The sequence below is a fragment of the Oscarella lobularis genome, chromosome 1 (genome assembly GCF_947507565.1).
Source record: "Oscarella lobularis chromosome 1, ooOscLobu1.1, whole genome shotgun sequence".
Lineage (NCBI taxonomy): Eukaryota > Metazoa > Porifera > Homoscleromorpha > Homosclerophorida > Oscarellidae > Oscarella > Oscarella lobularis.
The window spans coordinates 1,489,596-1,511,709 of NC_089175.1; the positions used below are offsets into that span (position 1 = coordinate 1,489,596).

General features: G+C 52.5%; 5 protein-coding genes, 1 long non-coding RNA gene and 1 other non-coding gene across 8 annotated transcripts in view; 2 read left to right on the forward strand and 5 right to left on the reverse strand.

Moving 5' to 3' along the window:
* Nucleotides 1-21: 21 nt before the first annotated feature.
* On the reverse strand, nucleotides 22-4,328 carry LOC136189351 (uncharacterized). Its single transcript, XM_065977289.1, has 6 exons — nucleotides 4,156-4,328; nucleotides 3,631-3,901; nucleotides 2,734-2,999; nucleotides 966-2,223; nucleotides 505-759; nucleotides 22-378 (listed from the first exon to the last, which is right to left on the reverse strand). The coding sequence occupies exons 1-6, from the start codon at nucleotides 4,235-4,237 to the stop codon at nucleotides 204-206; spliced, it is 2,307 nt and encodes a 768-aa protein (XP_065833361.1). The 5' UTR covers nucleotides 4,238-4,328; the 3' UTR covers nucleotides 22-203.
* Nucleotides 4,329-6,354: 2,026 nt separating this feature from the next.
* Nucleotides 6,355-9,369, forward strand: LOC136189438 (uncharacterized). The gene is made up of 2 exons (XR_010670392.1): nucleotides 6,355-7,150; nucleotides 7,202-9,369. It is a non-coding gene; the product is annotated as an uncharacterized lncRNA (long non-coding RNA).
* Nucleotides 9,370-9,495: 126 nt separating this feature from the next.
* Nucleotides 9,496-10,887, reverse strand: LOC136198090 (nuclear transcription factor Y subunit beta-like). The gene is made up of 4 exons (XM_065988009.1): nucleotides 10,681-10,887; nucleotides 10,202-10,324; nucleotides 9,846-10,166; nucleotides 9,496-9,639 (listed from the first exon to the last, which is right to left on the reverse strand). Exons 1-4 carry the CDS (start codon nucleotides 10,885-10,887, stop codon nucleotides 9,496-9,498), a joined length of 795 nt encoding a protein of 264 aa, XP_065844081.1.
* Nucleotides 10,888-11,701: 814 nt separating this feature from the next.
* LOC136189336 (leucine--tRNA ligase, cytoplasmic-like) overlaps nucleotides 11,702-22,114 on the reverse strand; it is a 31,943-nt gene continuing 21,530 nt past the window's right edge. Inside the window, exons 1-37 of one of the 2 annotated variants that reach the window (XM_065977280.1) lie at nucleotides 18,595-21,969; nucleotides 18,449-18,544; nucleotides 18,373-18,389; nucleotides 18,243-18,327; nucleotides 18,173-18,178; nucleotides 18,044-18,124; nucleotides 17,868-17,993; nucleotides 17,727-17,818; nucleotides 17,481-17,669; nucleotides 17,357-17,420; nucleotides 17,240-17,307; nucleotides 17,096-17,192; nucleotides 16,919-17,047; nucleotides 16,777-16,864; nucleotides 16,646-16,722; nucleotides 16,532-16,585; nucleotides 16,336-16,476; nucleotides 16,205-16,282; nucleotides 16,067-16,152; nucleotides 15,946-16,011; nucleotides 15,806-15,888; nucleotides 15,612-15,750; nucleotides 15,471-15,560; nucleotides 15,287-15,415; nucleotides 15,186-15,237; nucleotides 13,768-13,831; nucleotides 13,600-13,712; nucleotides 13,475-13,542; nucleotides 13,322-13,412; nucleotides 13,189-13,266; nucleotides 13,066-13,134; nucleotides 12,863-13,006; nucleotides 12,717-12,806; nucleotides 12,448-12,660; nucleotides 12,292-12,396; nucleotides 12,100-12,232; nucleotides 11,702-12,045 (exon numbers count right to left, since the gene is read on the reverse strand). In XM_065977280.1, the coding sequence (XP_065833352.1) occupies nucleotides 11,831-12,045; nucleotides 12,100-12,232; nucleotides 12,292-12,396; nucleotides 12,448-12,660; nucleotides 12,717-12,806; nucleotides 12,863-13,006; nucleotides 13,066-13,134; nucleotides 13,189-13,266; nucleotides 13,322-13,412; nucleotides 13,475-13,542; nucleotides 13,600-13,712; nucleotides 13,768-13,831; nucleotides 15,186-15,237; nucleotides 15,287-15,415; nucleotides 15,471-15,560; nucleotides 15,612-15,750; nucleotides 15,806-15,888; nucleotides 15,946-16,011; nucleotides 16,067-16,152; nucleotides 16,205-16,282; nucleotides 16,336-16,476; nucleotides 16,532-16,585; nucleotides 16,646-16,722; nucleotides 16,777-16,864; nucleotides 16,919-17,047; nucleotides 17,096-17,192; nucleotides 17,240-17,307; nucleotides 17,357-17,420; nucleotides 17,481-17,669; nucleotides 17,727-17,818; nucleotides 17,868-17,993; nucleotides 18,044-18,124; nucleotides 18,173-18,178; nucleotides 18,243-18,327; nucleotides 18,373-18,389; nucleotides 18,449-18,544; nucleotides 18,595-18,600 (3,522 nt within the window). In that variant the 5' untranslated portion in view covers nucleotides 18,601-21,969 and the 3' untranslated portion in view covers nucleotides 11,702-11,830. Of the gene's footprint in view, nucleotides 12,046-12,099; nucleotides 12,233-12,291; nucleotides 12,397-12,447; nucleotides 12,661-12,716; nucleotides 12,807-12,862; nucleotides 13,007-13,065; nucleotides 13,135-13,188; nucleotides 13,267-13,321; nucleotides 13,413-13,474; nucleotides 13,543-13,599; nucleotides 13,713-13,767; nucleotides 13,832-15,185; nucleotides 15,238-15,286; nucleotides 15,416-15,470; nucleotides 15,561-15,611; nucleotides 15,751-15,805; nucleotides 15,889-15,945; nucleotides 16,012-16,066; nucleotides 16,153-16,204; nucleotides 16,283-16,335; nucleotides 16,477-16,531; nucleotides 16,586-16,645; nucleotides 16,723-16,776; nucleotides 16,865-16,918; nucleotides 17,048-17,095; nucleotides 17,193-17,239; nucleotides 17,308-17,356; nucleotides 17,421-17,480; nucleotides 17,670-17,726; nucleotides 17,819-17,867; nucleotides 17,994-18,043; nucleotides 18,125-18,172; nucleotides 18,179-18,242; nucleotides 18,328-18,372; nucleotides 18,390-18,448; nucleotides 18,545-18,594; nucleotides 21,970-22,114 lie in introns of those variants that run through there. The other variant, XM_065977271.1, reaches the window with a different exon arrangement.
* LOC136189409 (N-lysine methyltransferase SETD6-like) lies at nucleotides 13,838-15,179 on the reverse strand. The gene has a single exon (XM_065977357.1). It carries the CDS (start codon nucleotides 15,134-15,136, stop codon nucleotides 13,877-13,879), a length of 1,260 nt encoding a protein of 419 aa, XP_065833429.1. The 5' UTR covers nucleotides 15,137-15,179; the 3' UTR covers nucleotides 13,838-13,876.
* LOC136189428 (prosaposin-like) lies at nucleotides 18,787-19,818 on the forward strand. Its single transcript, XM_065977378.1, has 2 exons — nucleotides 18,787-18,948; nucleotides 19,101-19,818. Exons 1-2 carry the CDS (start codon nucleotides 18,892-18,894, stop codon nucleotides 19,647-19,649), a joined length of 606 nt encoding a protein of 201 aa, XP_065833450.1. The 5' UTR covers nucleotides 18,787-18,891; the 3' UTR covers nucleotides 19,650-19,818.
* Trnar-acg (transfer RNA arginine (anticodon ACG)) lies at nucleotides 19,913-20,001 on the reverse strand. Its single transcript is given in 2 exon segments — nucleotides 19,913-19,948; nucleotides 19,965-20,001. It is a non-coding gene; the product is annotated as a tRNA-Arg (tRNA).

The window sequence follows — 22,114 nt, forward strand, 5'->3', positions numbered from 1 at the left end:
TGACGTCAACGCATATGCACGTTTCCCGGTGTACGTATGCGTATATTTAGTCTCCAAAAAAAATTAAATGTTGAACCCAATCATCGTCATAAACGTCTCTTCTAAAAATTAAAAGAAAAACAATAATAACACTGACTTGCTTTGGCAGCTTATCATTGTATAAGTATAGTACATCATGCATAGACTATCTAAACTTCAACCTCTTAGCTCTTCTTTGTTACCAGTGCTGGCTGCACGTATACGTCCAGTCCACTGCCATTTGTCCACGTGCTGCAACCAGAACTCGTCCGCGACAATGATCCGCTCATACGATGACGTCCTGTCCTTCCAAGCAGCTCCTGAAGCCACTCACTCCGCGTCTCCTCACTCACCCCAAGTCTAAAAACAAAAGCAATTACAACGTTGACCTCGGAAGTTTCAACGCCTATTGTACTGCAATGGACACAAAAAAATAAAGGCTGGTGTCCATTACCATACACTGTAGGAAAGAAAGAGAGGACGTACACTAAATCTTCTTCATCTGGAAGTGTCAATAGTTTCATTACGTTCACCGAGAAGACTTCCTTTCCAAAGTCACCTCCAGGACACATTATGTGAAAGACGCCGCGATGAATAAATGCAACCGCCTTCTTCTCCTCGCCCCGCCTCGTCACACTAGCCGGCGGCTGCCCGCACGAAAAGACGATTTGACGACGGTGAAGTCGCTCCAGCAACTTGGGTCGTCTTGTCTCCTCGTCTTGCCGCAAGTACTCGTTGATACTAGGCACAAAAAAAGGAAGCAATAGAATAAGCTTTGTCATGCTTAACAAGTAGAGGGACTATGACTCTTAGAAAAACTGTCATGCTCCACTAGTAATACAGTGTGGTCTCAACTAAACGAAGGAAATTAACCACTTATATAGCCAGTTTAGACTGAGGGAGGGGTCCCTGCAATAACTCAAAACAACGCTCGCGTCTTCCCCTACCTTTTGCACGTCTGCGTCAAGTAGTTTGCATAGACAGTCGATCCAGGTATATCCCGATTTCTCAAACTTGCTCTCGCTGCGATCCAGACCTCCTCAAAATTGCACTCAAACGAGAATTCCTCGCCAATCATTGCCGCCAAGCTGTCGAGAGCCGACGTCAAAAAGGGCGTCGCATCGCGTATGTCCTGCTGTATTTCAGGCGGCAATCGCCGACAAACGATCCGGCCACCAGTCGCCGAATCTTCGGCGTCCGGTCTCATGCTCAAAAGCGTCAAATCCGGCTGAAACTGCTCGCAGCCGAACTGCCACGGCGACACGATGACGTGAAGCACGCCGCCCTTGTACACAATCGTCGTATTCTGCGACATAGAGCCGAGCGTGTGAAGCGAGAACACAATGCGATGATTGTAGACGTGCGAGAGAAAACGCTCGCGACACGCCGAATCCTCGCAATACTTCACAATGGCGACGCTGAGCGGCAAAAGATACTCGCCGTAGACGACGGAACCGATGTACTTTCGATACTTTGACTCGTCAGGAAGGTTCATATAGATGACGTCGAATTCACACTCAAATCGAAACGATCGTTGGGCGGCGCGACTGATCGCCTCCAGGGAGCCCTCGAGTAGATGAGCGGCGTCGAGGATGTCCTCTTTCACGCGCGCTGGAAGCGAGTCGATGAGACCCGCTTCCCACGTGTCCTGCCACGCGCTTTCGGCGAAGAAGTCCGAAGCGCCGCTCTCCGGAAGATCGTTCAGTCCGACGACGGGGATTCGATCGACGGGCGGCACGTCGAGCGGATGCTTGCCGAAGTGAAAATTCGGCACGGTCACGTGGAGAATTCCCTCTTGAATCCAAACGGCGGGAAGCGGCGATAGGGGAGAGGCGAACGGCGATTGGCCGAGTTTGAATAGAATCCGATGCTTGTGCACGCGTTCGAGAAACGACGTCTTGACGGCGGCATTGGCGAGATCGCTGACCAATCGATCGCTGAGAGCCGGTAAATATTTCCCATAGATGATGGAGCCCATTCGGTCGCGTTCTTGAACGGTCGGCGGCACGTTATTGAAGACTTTGCCCAGGTTGCAAATGAACGAAAACGTGACGCCCGTCGTCGCGTTGATGTTACCAAGGGACTGGTTGAGCTGGAGCAGAGACAGCTGAATGTCGGCCATCACGTGAGGAGGCAGACTCGACTCCTGGGCTCTGACGTGAATCGTATTGGAACCCAATGAAGGCGATGACGAGATTGTTACGCCTAAAAGGAGCGAGTGAGTTTCCAAGTATTCATAACATGTCCGAGGGGGTCCCGCAATAAAAGAAAGATGTTGATACAGCTTAGTAAGTAAGTTACATATGACAGTTTTCAGTATACGTATACGGCAGACTTTCAACTGGTATTAAGTTTAAATTATCATTATCTTCTCCACTCAGGTAACAGGGGTAAACTCAATAGACATCAAATAGGAAGCCATTGACATCCTTTCCCCCCACCGCACCCATCGGCTGAGATGAAACAACCCTTAGGAATCGGGACCCTTTTTTCTCGAGAGCCGGTATCTTAGTAAAACAAAAAAGTGCCTTAGTTGCCAAAAGGTATCCGGTCGACTAATCGACACCAAAATCAAGAAACGCAAGGCGGCCACCTTGCGTATGTAAAAATACCGTCCCCACCTGAGCTAACCAGACTGGAATTCATTTTATTAATAGGTGTCGAGTCGAAATGCGAATATGCAAAGGAATCGTTTAGGGAGCCCGGTGTCCTTACCTGTAGTGAAGTCGTCCGCAACGCTACTCACGACGCTTCTCGCGTCCAAGCTCTCTTGACTGTGACTCTGCGTCGCTGACGTCGTCGAAGGTGACGGCGGTCGCGATGACGATACCGTTGCCGTCGCTGTGGACGTCGAATCGTCGTCGCCTTCGCCTAATCCGAATGATTTTTCTATTGGCGATGGAGGCGGCGGCGACGCTCGATCGGTGGACGGCGGCGACGGGCATTCGAGTCGCGATCGTTCCAACGCTTTTACCCAGGCCCTTTGGAAAGAATGGAGTCACTCATATCGCCTGCGGGCTTAGGAATGAAGGGGTCTCTCCTTCGAAGGGGCCATGGCACTCCCTCGGTACGATTTGCATGTTTATAAACAGCCCGTCTTTTTTTCAAAGACGGGGAAGTCTGAATAGTTTCTTTTTCCGAGGTTAGAGTCGGTTTCGCGACGGGGTCGCGATAGGTAAATAAACGCAGTCATTTCGCCGGGAGGGGAGGAAAAGGGGGGCACTTCGACGCAGTAAAGTAAATAGATTCAGTCATTCTGCCGCGTAACGTTACGTACGCGATGATGCATAACAGGCATTCCCACAGTGCGAAAGCGAATGCTTCACATATTTTTAGACGTTAGGCGCGAAAAAGGCAGCGAAAGAGGAAACGGTAAAAGGGAAAGAGTTTATACGAAGGGAAGCGAAGCCCAGGGTCGTGCGACCTCGAATCTGGGCTTCTCTAACGTAACGTCCGCGGAAGGAACATTGCGGTGACGAACGTTAGGTGTATCATCGCGCGGAAGGGCAAAAGCGGAGGACAGGCAGGTGCGAGGTCAAATAACGATCTCGCCTTCCTCTCTCTCTCACTGCTATTTACATTACGGCGCCCAACCCCTTTTGTTTAGCTTACCAACACTCCTCTTTCGTTTGCGCGTAAAGACAAACGAGCTTATCGGCCATGACGAGTGCGAAACAGAACCGATGATCGACGCTCGACGGCCAGGAACCTTTTTGGGCACCGGTCCAAAGCGTGCCACGATCGCATGCCATGCGACAGTCGCTGAGATAGTAAACGCCGCGCGGTTGCGCGGCGCCCGAACGCGTCTTGAAGTAGACGAGGCGCCCGTTTTCCGTTAGCGCGAACCAGCGCTTTGCCCACGATCTTTTCATCACGCCGCCAACTGTCGGCGAGAGCGGAAGAGAGAAAAAAACGATAAAGACGCGCAGTTAGAAAGGATCGGGTCGCTTTCGCTTCGAATCGTTTTAGCGCGTTGCCCCCGGGAACGCGACAACCGGGCGGAGCGAAGCTGCGAACGCTCGGGAAAAGAGAGGATAAGGATCTTCGGAGCGCGCTGCCGCGGTTAGAGTTAGGGACTAGCATTACGCCGACGGGGTCTTCCTTCCTTCCTTTACTCGCCCCAAGGCTCGTTTCTACCTTGTTTGTATAGCCAACCGCTTCGAAGGAGTTCCATTTGGTCCAGGCGCGTTTTTGTGATGTTGTTACCGCTGCCATTCATGACGCCGGCTCTCTTGTCGTCTTCGACTCGCTATTCGGGCGTCACTTTGAACTAGAGCGCGTTTCACGATGCGTACTTAGGAGTTGACGATCTGTAACTGCGCGTGGCTCGATCCGCCTACTCTTCTGTGAACTGTGTTACCGCTAATCGATCGGTCCGATAGCGGACCAATCGGCGAGCGCGACGCTGAGCTTATCCGGTTCCGCCTCCGTGCAAACGCGCGCACGCTGACCTCGGCGGCGCGAGATGCGACAGGAAACTCTCACGCGTTGATCTTCGTGTGCATCTGCGTCGCACATATTCTCACCTGTGTTCTGAAAAAGAACGACAAGTCGTTCATTTCGTATCGCGGGTTCGGCGTGAGGGCTTCGGAGCACGTGCGCCGGCCAGTCACAACATTGACGCGAAGTGTCTGCGGAGTCCTCAAGGAGGACAACAGACGAACATGCTGCTGTTGATTTTTTTCATCTACATACGCCAAACAAACAATCGTTTTCATTACCATTTTTTTCATATCATATTACTCTTGTTGTCCTTTTGTGGTCTTCCGCGTTTCTTCACAACAAGACACTTCTAAGACTGATTTGGAGCTGCATTGAAAGTTTAATTAATTAACACTTTGAGAGAAAATACTTAAAAAATGAGACAACTGGGCTCTGGCAGCCCAGCCCTCATCTCATGTTGAAAATCTTCATTTTCAAGTGAAGATTTTCAAGTTCTGATTGAGCGATGTTGGGAGATAAGACCAGCAGGAAATCAACAAGACGCCAAATGCAGTTCAGGTTCAAATTTTCTCCGCCTCATCAATAATTGTCTGCACGTCAAAGAGGGAAACACACTTGACTGTCCCGGTCTTACTCTCCACTGGTTCAAACCAAAAGTAGCGACTCTTCACGCAACGGGAAAAATTTGAATAAAAAGTCATCTGATTTAGATAATCAAAGTTTTAGCGTTTTTCTGCAACCACCCTAATTATATTCTCAGGGAATTTTACTGGACCCTCGAGATCAATTCCCAACTCGGCTGCAACATGTCGATAAAAATCCGTCTCCTGCTTCCATTCCTTCAAATAAGCAGAAAATCGCTTGCTGGTCGTTGCATTCCACCAGTGTACCATGTGCTCCAGTGACGGGTGCTGATTGTACGCAACGTACTCGTCAATGCGTACGTTACAAAAGCCCGCCTCTTGACACAAACTGGCCCAATCAGATCCACTCTGAAAATGCCAATTCATGACCGCATTCAAATCAACTGGCTTTCCCGCCATCAAGTTCGACAGCCGTTGCAGCACGATCGGCGGCGATCGCGCGAGAAGAAATCCCAATCGACCCGTCGACTTGATCGACTGGAAAATTTTATCTAACCCGTGGGCGTGGTCAGAAATCCAATTCATGACGAAATTGGAAAAGACGCGATCGAAGCGCTCGAAATCGACAACGCAATCGATCGTACCCTCGACGAACGTCAAATTCACGGCGTCGCCGAATCGGCGTCGTGCCGACGCTATTCGTTCGCGATTCGGATCGATTCCGACGACGCGACCTCGAGCGCCGACGAAAGCGGCGAGTTTGTTCGTTAGCTCGCCCGACGCGCAGCCGAGATCGAGTACGCGATGTCCGGGCCTTATGTTGAGAACCCCGAGCAGCTCGAGACCGCGTTTTGCCTGCCAGTCGGTGCTCAGGGCGCCGTATTCCACGCGCTTCGGCGCGGAATGACGTGCGAGTCCAGCGTATCGCAGGCTTCGCAGCTTGTTCATCGGAGCACGTGATCGACGATCTAGCGTACGCTTATTTGACCGGACGGATTCATGGCCGCAGTGGCTGCCCTTACGGATACGTAAGGCCGTTATCCTTACGGACACCAAAATGATCATGCGCAGTGCGTTATTTCGAGGATTAAAAGCTTATTGATATATCTTACCTGTGAGTTGCCCTGTGCTGCTCAGGGTTGGGCCTAACGCGCGCTAGGGGGGAACGCTTCCGCCCGGCTCGCCGCCGATCTCGTCAGTCCGATTCGAGCCAAGCCGAATCCGAGCCCCCCAAGCGGCGAGTCACGTCCGAAGGACGGAGAAGCGGGTGCGGCCCCCGGAGCAGCACGGGAGGGAGGGTGGGAAAAATTCGGTCTGTGCGAAGGCGGCGAATGGCGATACCAGACACCGCCCGCGCCTTACATAATCATGGCGGTAGATATCAACCGCGTTTAACCTGTATTAAACTTCCCTTGATATATCTTACCTGTGAGTTGCCCTGTGCTGCTCAGGGTTGGGCCTAACGCGCGCTAGGGGGGAACGCTTCCGCCCGGCTCGCCGCCGATCTCGTCAGTCCGATTCGAGCCAAGCCGAATCCGAGCCCCCAACAAACCGTCGTGAACGGTCCCAACGGGGCTGGAGCGACGTCCCCCAAGACGGGATCACCACCTCACCCAATTAGCATAGTTGTGGTCTCCGCCCGTGAGAACCTGCTGGCGCGACTAACATAACAAAAACCCCCTAGCGGCTGTACGCTCTCCACTCGCCCGAAGAACGCCACAACTAACTCGCCACGCTCACAAAACATGCGACAAAGAACCGGTTTACGTCGCTAACGCGCGCTGGACTCCTGAGTACGCGGATGCTATTTACTCTGTAGCCAGCGCGCGACTGTATCGCGCCAGCTGCCGCTCGTCCAGACGAATGTAGCGCATAAACGCTGCGCTTTTCCATCGGCCGAGCGTTTGGATCGTCGAGTCGTCAAGTCCGCGCGCAGCGGCCGTCGTCGCCGCCCCGATTCGGAAGCTATGACCAGCGAAGCGAGTCGCATCCACGCCTGCCGTTGTCAGAGCCCGTCGCACTTGATCGACGAGCGCCGCCCGTGAGAGCGCTCCGCCATTTTCGAACAGAAACAACGGCCCCGGCGCAAAGCGACGGCGAGCCAGGTAAGCGAGCAGCGCTTCCACAGGGCACAGGTCCGCGCGTGTGCGTCCTAGAACAATCGACACGCCGCCACGGAACGGGTCCGTCTTCGACTGTTTGATCCGCAATTTGACGAACGACGGGTCCGCCAGTGAATCCGTCGACACGTCATCGGGCGAAAGATGACGCTCGGGATCGAACGCCGCCACCGAGTCCACGGTGAACTCGCCTGCTCGCAAGAAACCGAAGAAGGCAACCGTGCATGCCGCCCACAGCATCGTCGAGTCCCATCGATGGGGCGTTTGTCCCCACACCGCGCGCAGTTGACGAAGAATCACCGGAGTGATGGGGAGGCGGGGATCCGCCGCTGGCCGCCCTTGTTCTCGCTTGATTCCGTTTAGCATGAGAACCAGCAGTGGCATCGATGCCGCGAACGGATCGCCCAGACCAGCGACGACCTGCCCGTTGCGAACCGCTGCCAGGTAAGATTTTATTGTGGCGTATCTTAACCCCTCTCTTGCCAGGGCCGCGCAGAAGAGCGAGAGCACGCGCTCCGACGCTGGCAGACCCTGCAGACCTAACTGCTCGCAAAATCGTTTGAACCGGCGGAGTCCTGCGGCGTACGATCGTCGAGTGGAGTCCGCGACACCTTGCGCACTGTAGCGTGAAAGAGCTCCCTCCACCGCGGCTCGTTCCAGGGCAATCCCGGTAACGCCACCAGGTCCAGTAGCTCCCCCGAGATGGGCGTCGGATTGGCGGCAAGCTGAGGAAAAAGACGCTCTCAGCGCGGCGGGCGGAACGTTACGCGAGAGCCCGTCGGCGAGGGTCTTCTGTTCTCCCGGGATATGCCGCTCCCTCCAAGCAAACCCAAATTGAGCCGCAAAAAAAAAACTGCAGCGTACGCAGGAGAGGCATAAGTGCCGCGTCCCTGCTTGACCCTGACCGCACCGCCGCCACGACCACCGTGCTGTCGCACTCAAGCAGGACCGATGCGCCCGACCAGCTCTCGCCCCACACCGCCGCTGCAAGAACCACCGGCCGGAGCTCCCTCGGTGATCGGAAGCGGAGCCCACGGTGCTGACGCTGCAGCTTTGCCTGCGGCAAGCGCATTACTCCAGCCACGGTGTCTAGCTCGATCTTCAAGAACACCAGCGTCGTGCCAGGGCCTCCAATCTTTCCGCGAGCGACGGGTACCCCGAGTTCTTTGCACACCCGCAGCGCCGCCTGCAACTGATGCGCTCGATCCTGAGGCTGATCCACAGTAGCGCGTCTGCTACTGCGGAGAAGATCGCCTGCGGAGAAGATCGCCGGTGCCGAACGCAACCCAAGCGGCAGCACGGTGTGCCACATACACCTCGCCCCGCGATCGCATGCTAAGGAGATGGCGACCCGCCGGGTGCACCGGAATGATGCGGTATTCGCTTTGTATGCCCCGCTTTGCTAGCACTGCCCCAGCTCCCAACTGCCAGCAGTACCGCACGGCGCCCTCCGCACGGGTGTATATGGTCGCGCATTATTCGGCGCAAATTCCATCGTTGACGCTGCCGCCCCGTGGGGACGACAGGTTGAATATTAGCCGCCACCGCCCCGGTTGGCCGGACTTGGGACTTACCCCGAAGGGACTCAAGCGCACCAGCTGCGTCGGAGCGGCCGGGACTGGGCCCACTACTCTGCCTGCTGCGAGTTCGCCGTTTAGATATTCGTCCACTACCGCGGAGTACTCTCGCGCAGAGTGGAGGTTGCGGCGTGCTCGAGCTCGCTTTTCGCTCCCGCCGCCGTAGCCGATTCGGAAACCTTCTGAAAGCCCGCGCAGCAGCCCTGCTGTAAAACGCTGGTCTGGGTGGCGCCTTAAGCTATCCGCCTAAGCCTGCGGGATCACCGGCGCCGATGATGGCGTGTCCCCGACCGCCGAACCTGAAGCCTTTGCCGCGCGCGCGCGGCGTCCAACGCCGCCAGTGCCTGCCCAGAGCGGTACGCGCCCGCTGAAAGACCCCCATTTCTAGGAACCAGCAGGAAACGGTGTATTGCATGCCCCCGACTAGTGCAACTACACGGCGTGGGGCAACACGCTAATAATCGGGACAGTCGCGCGCGGCTCTACTGGGGCTTGGGCGACTGCGCTCGAGGCCCTTGCGCGGCTGTTTGCTGCTGCTGCTGCTGCGCCGCTGGCTTACAATCTGCAGCGCGATGACCTTTCCCCCACTTGTCGCACGCGCGGTAATAAACGCAGCGTGCACCACAACCGGCAGCTGGCGCAAAGTTGAAGAGCCGGCCTGCCTAGTCGCGACGTTGAGCGCGTCGCAATCCAGCTGTGCCAGGATTCGCCGCCGCGCCTGGCCCCGCCTGCCGCAATGCACAACTGGCCGCCCTATGATCGCTGGCGCCGCCACGATTCTCGCGGACGGCCTTTCTCCGCCATGCGCACCACTAGCTTGATGTAGCCGAGCATGTCCAACGCCCAACTTGGGCGCTGTGACACTTCCACCGCGGCGAAAGCCGCGAAGGCTTGAACCTATTGCGCGATCGAGGTGATGCGGTGCAACGAACGAGGACCCGGCGCAGGCGAGGGGCACTTGCCTCGCTCTCCCTCGCGCCGTAGCCCCTCCGCGTTGTCGGGGAGAAATTCGGCAAGATCGACGAACTCGCGCGCCGAGATTTTGCGACGACTCGCCCTGGGACAACTCCGAAGCAATTTCCCCGCGAGAACGGCGGCGTTGCCTTGCGGGGCTTTTTCGCAAGCGCCATGAGCGAAACGAACCACGACGGCTGCGGCTGCTGCTGCTGTTGCTGCCGCCGCCGCTGCGGCTGCTTGTGCTGCTGCTGCTGCTTGTGCTGCTTGTGCTGCTTGTGCTGCTGCTGCTGCTGCTGCTGCTGCTGCTGCTGCTGCTGCTGCTGCTGCTGCTGCTGCTGCTGCTGCTGCTGCTGCTGCTGCTGCTGCTGCTGCTGCTGCTGCTGCTTATGCGGCTGCTGAAGCGGCGGCGCGACGACTCGCCTGGGACAACTCCGAAGGAGTTTCCTCGCGAGAACGGCGGCTTTGCCCTGCGGGGCTTTTTCGCACGCGGCAGGAGCGCAACGAGCCACGTCGGCTGCGGCTGCTGCTGCTGCTGCCGCGGCTGCTGCTGCGGCTGCTGCTGCTGCTGCTGCTGCTGCTGCTGCTGATGCGGCTTGTGCTGCTGCGGCTGCTGAAGCGGCGGCGCCTGCCGCGGTCAAGCATTAGCCACTTGCCTCGGCAGAGGCCCTTGCTGTGGCTGCACAGACAAGCGACCCCCTCGGGGAGCGTCCGAAAGAGTCACGCCTCGCAGTTATCCGTCGCTGCGCGTGGGAGAGTAAGGGGACGCGAAAAGGGGCGGGGCTCTACGCTAAACGTCTTCGGGCGGCGTGGGAACTGGTCGTGAAAGCAATGGATACTGTCGCCAGGTGGGGGCGATTAGCGGACCGAGGGGGAGGCGTTTTCGCCCGTTCTTTGGACTATGCACCCGTCGTCCGCATTACCTGCCCTCCAGGCTGCCACGGTTTGCTGCACTATTCCCGCTACGAAGTCTTGCATAGGTACCGGAACTGCCTGCCTTGGAACTAGCGGCTGTGCGGGCGGCGGCGCTTGGTCCCCTTGCGGCGGAGGCGGAGGTAAGACAGGTTGTGGAGGTTGTTGGGGCGGCGGGGCCGCCGGAGGATTCTGTCCCCGCGGCGCCTGCCCCTGTTGACGCTGTTTGCCTTGTCCCTGCTGACCGACAGCTTGATTCGCAGGACGCTGATCCGCCATGCAACGTTAGAATAAGAGCGCAGAGAAAAATTGCAAGAGAAAAAAAAAAAAAAATTCGGTCTGTGCGAAGGCGGCGAATGGCGATACCAGACACCGCCCGCGCCTTACATAATCATGGCGGTAGATATCAACCGCGTTTAACCTGTATTAAACTTCCCTGATAACTGTACAGTCCCGAAGGTGACGCGGTAGCTCACGCGTACGGGCGCGGGGGGGGGGGCCCCTGGATACGGCTCCCACGCAGGAGGATAGGGGCTCGAATCCCGAAGCGTGCTTTTTTTTCTTTTTCTTTCTTTTTCTTTTCTTTTTTTCTCTGTACCTATCGATATACGATCACCCGCGACTGTGGCATGGTGGTTCCAGGGGGGCGAAGCCCCCCTCTGCGACCTATGCTCATTGGGGCGGTTAAGCCCGGAGCGGGGCCGCCACCGATACCAGTAAGGTTTAGGGTTGGTGTTGGGTTAGGTACATGAAGAAAACGCTTTCTAAGCTCTCTATATAGAGCACTGCGCAGGCGTGGCCATGCGCAGACCAATCACCGTAAGGATAACGGCCTTACGTATCCGTAAGGGCAGCCACTGCGATTCATGGCCCTGCAGCCGCAGCAGGATAAAGGTTAGCTTTTCGCTATGCGGTCTGTCTTTTGCACTCCTATCTCTTCAGACCATTTTCCTCTTCCGGGAGAATGTGATGACGAAAAGAAGCCTGCTGATGATACTATTCCCGTACAAAAGTGTAGTCTCGACATGAAAGCTTCCTTCAGAAGTTCCGAAGCAGAGGCCCAGACACCCGATGAAGCGTCCTCGAGCTCTGACAACAACGCAGTCGAACCTTTTCAACTCGATGACAATTTTGATTACGATAACGTCACACTGACACCCAAATATCTACCAAAACAAAATAAGGAAAAAACTTGAAAACAGCAGTCTAGTCTATTTTTTCCCTATTTGTCCGGGCTGACGACATACAACATGACGTCACCGACAGCCACGTCTTTCGCCTGCTGACAGCTGATCGTAACTCCTCCTTGTTCAGTCAAGTGAAACGTGTCTTCATTCACCAGCGAAGTGGTGTCCAAATCCCAGCGCCCAAACTCGGGCACCGTTCGTGGACTGACGGTTGGATTCTTGTAACGTAAGACCGTGACTTGTTGAGCGTCTGACAAACGAGACTTCGACTCTCCAAGATTGCATTCATCAAAACGAAACTAACCGGTGAGGTTTCCGTCGAGACCTTCGATCCTTTTCTTGACTTCCTCCACCGTTTCTCCGTCGTGAATGGATACGTGAAGCGTGAAATGGGGGCAAGTCGGTTGGGGATTACGGAATTCAATGACAGCGTGTGGCTGAAATGGGAAAAACAAAGAATTTTTAGCTCTGACTTCTCCCCGCTTAAATTCCAGACCTGTGGATCTTTAGCATGAAGAACTAGATGCGGTTTGCCGGGCGATGCTTCCTCTTGAGCCTGCAAGTCGCCTTGAGACGCCGGTAGCAGGCGAACGCCGATCAGCTATAAGAACTAAGATGAGGAGGGACAAGAGTTTTCGATCTGATTTCTTACGTCCAGAGACTTTTCAAGGTATGTCAGATTCTCTTTGAGGACTTCTTTCTGATCAAACGGAGTCGTCAAGTCCATGGCGTGGATTCCTTTCTCGGCAACGTTTCCCTTGACCAACTGCGCAAACGGCATCGCTTTTTTCATGAACTTCTTGACGTCGGGATAGTTCCTCAGCTTCGCAACAATCTCTTTGTTGTCGAGAAATGTCTTGGTGGTCTAAGGCAGACGGGATCGTGCGCGCATGCCGCACAAAGAACAAGATTACTACGCACGTCGTTGTAAGCTTCTTGCAAACACGTCAAAATCGCCTTTTGCCAAGGCGGATACGATTCGGCTATATACAGGTCTGCGTAACGCGGTCTCTGTAAAAAAAAACGCGCTTTAGCCGTATAGTGCGGCCTTTTTGGATGAAGATTACCTCGCTGCCTTTCTTCTTTTCCGTCAACGTTCGAATGCGATGACGAAGGGTGTAAGCGCAGTCGAGGACGAAATCAAACGACTTTAGTAGAACTTCGTCGACTGGATTGGCCGCTGGCCACGGAGCGGTGACAATGTTGCCTTCCTGGTGAGAGAAGCACTCAGAGCCTTAGAGCAAATTAACTCTCAGCTCTATGAGCTTACTTTGCCTAGAAGTGACCACATGTGCTCGCAAATGTGAGGAGAAATGGGCGCGAGAAGCAACGCTTGGATCTTTTAGTGAAAACACGCGTTACGAAAGTGACCATTTTTTGTTGTAGGCATTACCTCGATAAAAAGAAAGACAAGTTTCTGATGCATTCCTCCGGAAAACGCCGTCACTTCCCTATACCTATCCCGCATAGCCTAAGGCAAAGAAATTCCAAGCTAGATAACAATGATCATCATTTAGCAGACGCACTTGGAATTCAAAGACTCCGGTTTTTAGGGCCTCCCGGAAGAGAAACGCTTCGTAGTGCTTTTCCGTTTCCACTATAGTCTGATTGATTTCACTGCGCGCAGAATTTTCAGACTCATTTTATATAAAAGACAAACAGTAGTTAGTGAGAAATACCTTTCAAAGACTTTGTCGTGATAGGTAAATGGTCCTTGTCGCAAGCGATCACGCGATTCAATCATTTCCTATAGGAAGACTTTCAGAATAAAAGGTGACGAAATTTCTAGAGCTCCCGTCTCCACCTTGGTCCAATCAATCATCCCGTGGAGACGAAGAATTGTTGCATTGGCGTTGATTTCGATAAAATTAGCATCCTCTACCGTATCCCCGGCATCAGCCAAGTTGAATCTGGTAACTAGAAAAAAAAAGGAATAATCAGACAGCCCCTGACCAGAGAAAGTATATATCACCATCAGCTCCATATTTCTCCACCGATTGACTGAGAGTGAGAAAATTCCCCGTGGACTTGGACATCTAAACGAAAACCCCGCCTTTCATAAAAAAAGTCTCCACACTTAATTATTTATTCAAAGATTTCAATAGGGTGTGCAGCGCTTGCTTTTGTCCGAGTCTAACATAGAGCGCGTATCTCGCGCGCGACCCGAGACTCGCGTCGCGTCCAAATCTCTCCAAATCGGCGTCGAGATCGTCGTCGAACTCGGCCAAACGCTTCGACGCGACGTCTCTCGCGAACGCCTTGCAAGACGCCGACGAATAATCGATGCCGTCGTCGCTCTCCCACTCGGCGAACTCCGCCGCGCTCAGACCGAGCAAATAGGCCAACGAAACGAGCGCTTCGTCGCACTGGCCGCGCGCGTTCACGTCGAACGCGTCCTCGTCGACGTCGATGTTGAGTAGCTCGCAAATCGAAACGAAACGATCGTCCAATCCCCCGTCGCCGCGCTCTCGCGCCACGTTGCGCACGATTCCCACATTGATTGAGATCGTGTCGTTGGGATTCGGACATCGTTCTGCGAAACCGTATCCTAGCAACAGCTCGTCGTTTCCCAGGGAACCGTACGTATTGAAAATTTCCTCGCCGGCTCGAATCGATCGACAGGCGACGACGTCGAGTCGATCGGCTCGATGAACGATTCGCGCGTTATTGCGCGATTGATGGTTGAGTATGTCGGCGCCGGGTACCATGGCAACGGCGACGTAAGGATTACGAATTGAATCGTTGGTGAAACTGTAAGCGCTCACGAACGCGACCATTTTCTCGTACATTTCTAGCGATTTGTCGCGAAAGAGTGCGTCGTGGCGTTCGACGAAAGGCCGTACAATATTCGCGTAATCGGCGCGAATCTGCGCAAGGCGGCGATCGCGACGCGCAACGAGACGCGTGCCGCCCAGCAAGGCGACGACCTCGTCGCGCGGCCAGCGAGTCGGCGAGTCGATCGTCGCCGCGTCGGCGCACACGTCGAAGTAGGGACGCCAGAACGAGTCGGGATCGGCGTATTCGTGCATGAGAACGATGAGAAGGGGAAGCCAAGCGTTCGAATCGGGTTCGAGCGGCTCCGCGACGTTCGTCGACGGCACGAGGCCGTCGACGACGAGTTTTTGAACGATGTTTTCGGCTCGCGACGAGGCGAGCGATAGCGTGGCGGCGCGGGGGATCGAGAGAAGGCGTTCGCCTTTGCGAATCTTCGCGCGAGCTACCAGGCCGATTTGAGCGCACGATCCTTCGTTCGTTATGGCGACTTTGCTCGCCACGTGCAATTTGACCGCTTGGCACCAGTCTTCGAAGGCTTTTACTCTCTTTGCCGTTGTTTCATCCATTTGGGGGGGCCCACTTACTACACACTAACCCACGTGACCCTATATTTACCTTTTCAGAATTCAACATAAGGTGACCGTTTGCTCTCACGCCACGAGGCCACCTGTAGAACATATTCGCTCACTAGTTTGTACAAAAATGTCTTGACTTACTTGCTGCTGTCATTCGACCAAACTGCCACGTGGTTATAGAGGAAATAGGTCAAGTGGTTGGGCACTAGATCTTTGCCTGATACTCGAAGATCCAGAGGATACCAGTATTGGAACTCTTGTCGCAGCTTACTGAAAAAAAACCAGATGCATCACGCTTGTGTGTGTCTGCGGAATATGCTCTCACTTCAAAGCAGCATCTGTGATTGCAGTCGTTGGCTTTGGAGCATCAAGAAAAAACACGTAATTCCAGACGTCCGGAGTCATTTGCTCGGGCCTGATAAACAAGAAATTGATAAGGGCTCGTCGAAAACGGCCCAATTCTTACTTGATTCCCAACGGTCCTGGCTTAGATCCATCCACAGTTCCCCCGTGCAGAAGATGACTCACTGTATAGTAGGCCATATAGATTGTTGAGTCAGAAAGAGATTCGATCAGATATTGAGGATCCCAAGGAAGTTTCGTGCCTATCACACCAGATACTAGTAAACAAAATATCAGCTAAACTCCTTTTCTTTCTACCAAGTCCGTAGCTGCGGGAACAGGCGTGTTCGTGCAGCCAGTCGAGAGTGGCAACGAAATTGTGCCTCACATCTTCAGAAAAGCTTCGTAGTAGGAGATGACGTTGGCATGAAGAACCGCCGTATAAAACTAATTCTTACGTGTTGACGTTTTTCAATGCTTCGGCGACTATTTCCTTCCAAGCCGCATCACCGTAATCAAGAAACCTGTAAGAGCAATAATGTGCATATACCGTATGTGACTTTGGCACACGAAACGTACCATTGGTCACAGAGAGCTACAATGCAATTGTCTCCAGATCTAGAAACGACTTTTTTCTCTGGTTCCTGATACATAATGGCTTCGTTCTACGAAGAAAGGCTTCGTCCCACAAGAACTCTACTTTAGGAGAATTTTTACCGCGTCGGTCATTTTCTTCTGGACAGACTTCTTGACGTCTTGAACTTTCTTTCCTTTCCATTCTCCGATAATCATAACCTGAACTTGCAGTTTACTCACAAAGATCCTCTACGTCGTCGTCTCTTTGATACCCCGTCATAAAATCCAGCTTTGTAGACCTTCTCCTTTGCCTCTTGCAGCATTGCTGTATCATTCTGGCTCTTGATTTTCAACTTCTCGCAGATGACTGGTGCAGCCAAATCGCCATATTCGTCCGTGCGAATAATTGGAATCTAATGACTTCAGAAAGTCAAAGAAAAAAAGTTCAAAAGTAACAGAAACTCTGACCGGCTCAAAGGGTAAGACCATGTGATCTTTTATGCCGTACTTTTTCCGCAAAGGCTACAGAAACAAACAGAGTACATCTCTTCTGTATGTTCTCATATTGTCGCACGTACTCACCTCTTTGTTTTTGAGATCCTGCAAAGCAGCGTAGTCATCAGGTGCATCTGAAGGAACTGACGTCACAATACCGGTGCCTACAAAAAAACATTTTATCATCATTTTTACGCAGAGGCTTCTCTCCACGGTACCTTTGTCTGCTTTGACTGTCAACATAGGCAGCGTGTACACAACGTCGAACGACGTCAACGGAGCCTTCAGTCCAACTCCCATTATATCCTGCAATAATATCATCAGTGCGAGGAACACGTTTTCATTCTTCTTCTAAATTACTATTCCCGTGAATTCAAGCAGAACTTCCACTTCGTTTTCCGTTGCAGTCAGGCCTTGATAGGCCATATTGAGCGCTGCCCTCTCGGTGGCGACGTAGACTTCGTCTCCCTTTGCCTTAAAGGCCACGTACTGTAAACCAACGCTTATAGACAAAATAACAACATAGAACAATTAAACCTTAAGATGAGGGCCAACCCAACAGTTCGTCTGCCCGTACATTGTCTCGGGTCTCAGCGTCGCAGCAACGAGAGACACGCGTTTTCCAGCCAAAGGCCTGCCAAATCATTGTCAGCCAATCATTTATTCATATATCGCAATGACTTCAGCTTATCAGGAAACGGTTCGACGAGCCTGAGTTTGATTCCAGTGTACTCTTGAGGACCGAATCCCTAAGAAAGCCAGCTCCAGCAATTCTTAGAAGCATTCAAATGGACCCACTTCTCCTTCAGAACGATCGTGATCCATGCACGGCTGTCCGTCCTTCACACTGTATATCGTATATCTAATAAAGGACGCGCGTCCTCCGTTTAGTGACGTTCTATGACACTTATTTTTTATGCACCTCTTTCCAAATTTGATTCTATTGCCTTTCTTTAGCGTCATAAAGTGCCAGCGCACAAATGAATCGTAGTATGGATTGGCGTCTGTCGTGATGAACGAGCGTCGCCAGTCCACCTTGAGACCCAAACTACGCAAATCGGACTCGGCCAAGGGTGGGAAGTATTTCAACCAATACTCCGCTTCGGCAAACCTAGGAAGATCCTTGGCTAGGAGGGAGTGACTTCGTATCTGGCAATGACTCCCTTACTTTCCTATTTCCTCGTCTAACACGCCCATTGCCCGCATGATTTGCCACTGATACCTCAGTCCTCCCGTTTTGGCAACCACTTTAGATTTTGCCTACCAAAGATAGTATTTGAAAACGCTTTTTAATTTCTTTGTTTCTCACTTTCGTTGGCCCTTTTGCTCCTGGATCAGTTTTTCCTGCCTCCTTTGTTCCTTCGCTTTCGTCGGCAGGAAAAACAGGTGGACAACCGAACTGTTCGATTTCTCTTTTCAATTTGTCGGCACATGCCTGCAGCGAACATATCTGACAAGTAGAAACAAAGACATCTGTGAAGAAACCTTGATTGGCATTCCAGTGCAATGAAATCCAAAGGGAAATAGGCAGTCCTTTCCTTTCATTTTATAGTATCCAACGGCAAACTAAGAAACCATTTCAAAAACGACGTCTCTTCCCTACTAAAATCTCACTTCCGCCTGTGATAACAAAAAAAGTAGTTTACCCATAAGATTTTTTTATTAATTAATGTTTCCAACGTACTTTTGATATGGTAAAGGTGTGACCCAAATGCAGACGACCGTTCATGTACGGATAGGGAAACGTCACGAAAAATTTATTTTTCGAACTAGAAACGAGATTACGTCATAATTTGGCAGAATTGACCAATTACCCCTTCTTTTGCTCGGGCTACGATAAAGCAAGAGAGAAAAATGCCATAATGTTTTGGTCTAGGTACTTCTACGTACTGCATTCGCTTGAAATGTTTTCTGCTCTTCCCATTTTTGCTGGATCGCGCGTTCGTTGCGTCTCAGCGCGTCGCGCTTTGTCGTCGGATGCTGAGTCTAGAAAAGCAATCGGCTGCTAGGCGAAAAACGTCGCTGAAAAAACTCACTGTCATTCTCGGGCGAGTAGATCAGAGTACATGTATGAGTACTACGAGTCGAAAGTAGTGCACGGAGCCTCACGGAGCCAGCACGTGTACTTTTTAGCGCGAGCCTGATGGAGAGGCGACGTCATAAGGACGACGTCATGGTGGGTAGCGCGTGGGAGAATGGTGGTTGTTGTCACATGACGCCAGGTCACGCTACTTTTGCTGTCCGACGCCAGTCACGCCACTGCTTGTGCCTGGTGCCCACGTATCCTTCTCTTTCCGTCTCGTTTCCTCCTACATCTTTCGCCTGTCAACGCAATGAATGCTATTATCATCGTATCGGCTCTAGTCGCTCTCGCCAGCGCTCGCGTTGTGGTAAGCCCGCCGTGACGCATCACAGAAAAAAAAACCCGTAAAATAGAACTCTCGCTTTCCCGCGACAAGCGCATGATTCGCACGCGATTCCTCCAGACGTTCTACCCACGTGGGGGGCCCCCTTTCAAGTTCACCCTTTTTTCCCCATGTAGAACGTCCCAAAACCCGAAGGCGCGCTCGTCTGCGAAGTGTGCAAATTAGTCGCAACCGAACTGAAGAATCTGGTCGGCAACGGAACGAACGTCGAAGCGGCTCTGAAAAAAGTCTGCTCCGAACTCCCAAGCGAACTCAAAAGCGAATGCGAAACCCTGGTAAAGGAATACGGAAGTGAAATCATATCAATTTTCAACAGCGTTACCCCGGATGAGCTATGCAATTTCATTCACCTATGCGATTCGGCACGAGTGCCCGTTGTCGACCTACGTGGATCGCCTGAACTCGTCGAGGACAACCACGTTGAGAGCAATCTGACGTGCGGACTCTGCGAGAAGGTTGTCGGCGAGTTGCAAAGCTTGCTGAAGAATAACAGCACCGAGGAGGCGGTCATCGATGCCTTGAATAAAGTCTGCAATCTTATGCCGTCGTCTATCTCTTCCGAGTGCTCGCAGCTTGTCAATACGTATGTCAAGGAAATCATTGGTGTCTTCGTTGAGGAGTCCGCTGAGGAGCTGTGCAGTCTAGTTTCTTTGTGCGTCGACTGAGCGCGCGAAGAGTTTGGTGAGTCTGAGCATGGGAACTGAGACTCTGTGCTGTCTGTGGTCATTTGCATTGTCATCCGTTTGTTTGTCGTTTTCGTCCGTGTGGGTGAATCCCCTGTACGTGAAATAGAAAGTAGATGTACTGTGGTCAAATAAAGCGCCTTGGCAGTTAGCAACAGAGTGACCATATACCGCCATTGCTCTTGTCGTCTCGGTGGGATAGACTAGTTTTTCCAAGGTTAAAGAAAAAAATGAGCGAAAAAATTCGACCCTGCCAGGATTCGAACCTGGAATCTCCTGATCGCCGCCACTTCTAGGTCGTAGTCAGACGCGTTGACCATTGCGCCACAAGGCCGATATCTGAGGACGAGGGGAGAATTCCCCTCCTTACTTTCAGCAAACTCTTCCAGCAGCTTTCATCTTGGATCAAGCGTTCAGATGAGAATAGCGTTCATCGACGTCGTCATGGCAGCTATGGAATGATCATGGAGAGATTCATTGTTGTCAACATTTTCTCACTTGACCCATATATATAGATCTAGTCTGACGCACCTACAATTTGTACGTGCAGCTGGCGCCCCACCGTTTAGTTTCTCCTTGACTTTCTGTTGGCGCAATGAAAGGAACTATCATCATATCGGCTCTAGTCTCTCTCGCTAGCGCTCGCGTAGTGGTAAGATTACATATCGGGGCCGGATATAGTGACGCATCACGAAAAACAAAACTATAGCCGTTCTCGCTGTGTAGAATGTCCCAAAACCCGAAGGCGACTCAGAGCTCGGCGTTTGCCAAGTGTGCAAATTCGTTGCAGCTGAACTGAAGAAGCTGGTCAGCAACGAAACGGAAGTCGAAGCGGTTCTAAAGAAAGTCTGCTCCTTTCTCCCGGGCAAACTCGAAAGCACATGCAACAACTTGGTGAACGAATACGCAAGTGAAATAATAGCCGTTCTCAACAACGCCTCCCCTGATGTGCTATGTAATCTCATTGGCTTGTGCAAGTCAGCTGAAGTACCAATTGCCAAAGATGAACTCGTTGAGGACGACCGCGCCGAGGGCGACCTGACGTGCGAGATGGCTGTCGGCGAGTTGCAACGTGTGCTGAAGAATAACAACACACAGAAGGAGAACAGTATCAATGCTGTGAATAAACTCTGCCACCAATACTTGCATTTGCCGTGCTCAAGCATTCTTATGGAAATCATTGATGTTTTCCAAAATGAGCCGGCTGAAGAATGGTGCAGTGTGATTACTTTGTGTGCCGGTGGAGCGCGAAAAATTTGATGTCAAAATTCCTGGATGAATCTGATCACAGGAAAATTGAGACTTTGCTGTCTGTCGTCGTTTGCATGTCTTTTTTTGTCCTTGCGCGTGAAATAGATACCGTCGTGAAATAGACCAATTTGTCGGACCACCGGGGGGAAAGTCGATAATTCTATGAAGAAGTGACGATGAAGAAGTGAATCTAATGGAAGTCGCTGATTTGAGGATGTCCAATTCCAGAGATTCCGCCGCAAAGTCACGAGGAAGGTGGTGGCGTGGTCCATTGTTCTCGACGTTCCGGTACATTTCCATAGACGCTCCTATCTCTGCCGCACACGATGAAATTCCTTCTCGTCGTTTTGAGCCTCTTCTTTGTGAATTATGCTAGCGCTATAAGCGTCCAGGCACGTTCATCGAGTGGTAACCCCCGAGTCCTCCGGCTCACCGAGGGGAGGGGGACCCCTCGTGCCAGTTGGATAAAAACGTCATCTTTTTCAGAGCGCCGTTAAGGCAGCGGTCGAGCCGGTCGTGATTGAAGGGCCGGACAGCCCGGAATTCCTTCTCTGCTGGATATGAAAGCTGAACGTGTGGACGGTCGCAAAAAATCCTCGGACACAACGAGACGAAAAACGAGAACCTCCTTCTCAAAGTGTGCGACTACGTTCCGAGGCAATACAAAATTCCGTGTCAACTCGCAGTCAAAACTTTCGGCGACCAAATCATCAGTAAAGCGTACGCCGTCGTACGTCTGCAAACGTATTCACCTTTGCTGGTTCAGCGACAACTCAATTAAGCGATCGCATCGGAGACGCGGAAATGATTGCCACAGAGAAGAAAAAGAAGACGACTTGCGGACAGTGCGAAGGAATCGTGAGTGACACGCAACAGGCGTTCGCGAACGACATCATCAGAAATGCTATCATCGAAAATGTTCCCAACTTCTGCGATTTGAAGAAGCTCATGCGCGCCATTACCGTTGAGGGGCCCAAGTCGCTGTGCACGGTGAGTGGCATGTGCGAAGGCGTGGGAATCTGAAGTTGAGCGCTAGGCCGACTTAGCCTCGCGGAGCCAGGCCCTACTGAGCAGGGCGTGGTCCTCACTGCCTACGAGCAGTGAGGACCACGCCCTGCTCAGTAGGGCCTGGCTCCGCGAGGCTAAGGCCGACTGGTGGGAGTATATACGCGCCCTTCATAGATGGCACTGCGCTC

Excerpts from the sequence above, each read along its gene's own strand:
- LOC136189351 (XM_065977289.1), bottom strand. The coding sequence starts at position 4,237 with ATGAATGGCAGCGGTAACAACATCACAAAAACGCGCCTGGACCAAATG. Across the intron at positions 3,902-4,155 it reads CGGTTGGCTATACAAACAAG|TTGGCGGCGTGATGAAAAGA; the intron begins GTAGAAACGAGC and ends TCTCGCCGACAG. Across the intron at positions 3,000-3,630 it reads CAAACGAAAGAGGAGTGTTG|GGCCTGGGTAAAAGCGTTGG; the intron begins GTAAGCTAAACA and ends TTCTTTCCAAAG.
- LOC136198090 (XM_065988009.1), bottom strand. The coding sequence starts at position 10,887 with ATGGCGGATCAGCGTCCTGCGAATCAAGCTGTCGGTCAGCAGGGACAA. Across the intron at positions 10,325-10,680 it reads TTCCAAGGCAGGCAGTTCCG|GCGCCGCCGCTTCAGCAGCC; the intron begins GTACCTATGCAA and ends TGACCGCGGCAG. Across the intron at positions 9,640-9,845 it reads TTGCGAAAAAGCCCCGCAAG|GTTCAAGCCTTCGCGGCTTT; the intron begins GCAACGCCGCCG and ends ATCGCGCAATAG.
- LOC136189428 (XM_065977378.1), top strand. The coding sequence starts at position 18,892 with ATGAATGCTATTATCATCGTATCGGCTCTAGTCGCTCTCGCCAGCGCT. Across the intron at positions 18,949-19,100 it reads TCGCCAGCGCTCGCGTTGTG|AACGTCCCAAAACCCGAAGG; the intron begins GTAAGCCCGCCG and ends TTCCCCATGTAG.
- LOC136189409 (XM_065977357.1), bottom strand. The coding sequence starts at position 15,136 with ATGGATGAAACAACGGCAAAGAGAGTAAAAGCCTTCGAAGACTGGTGC.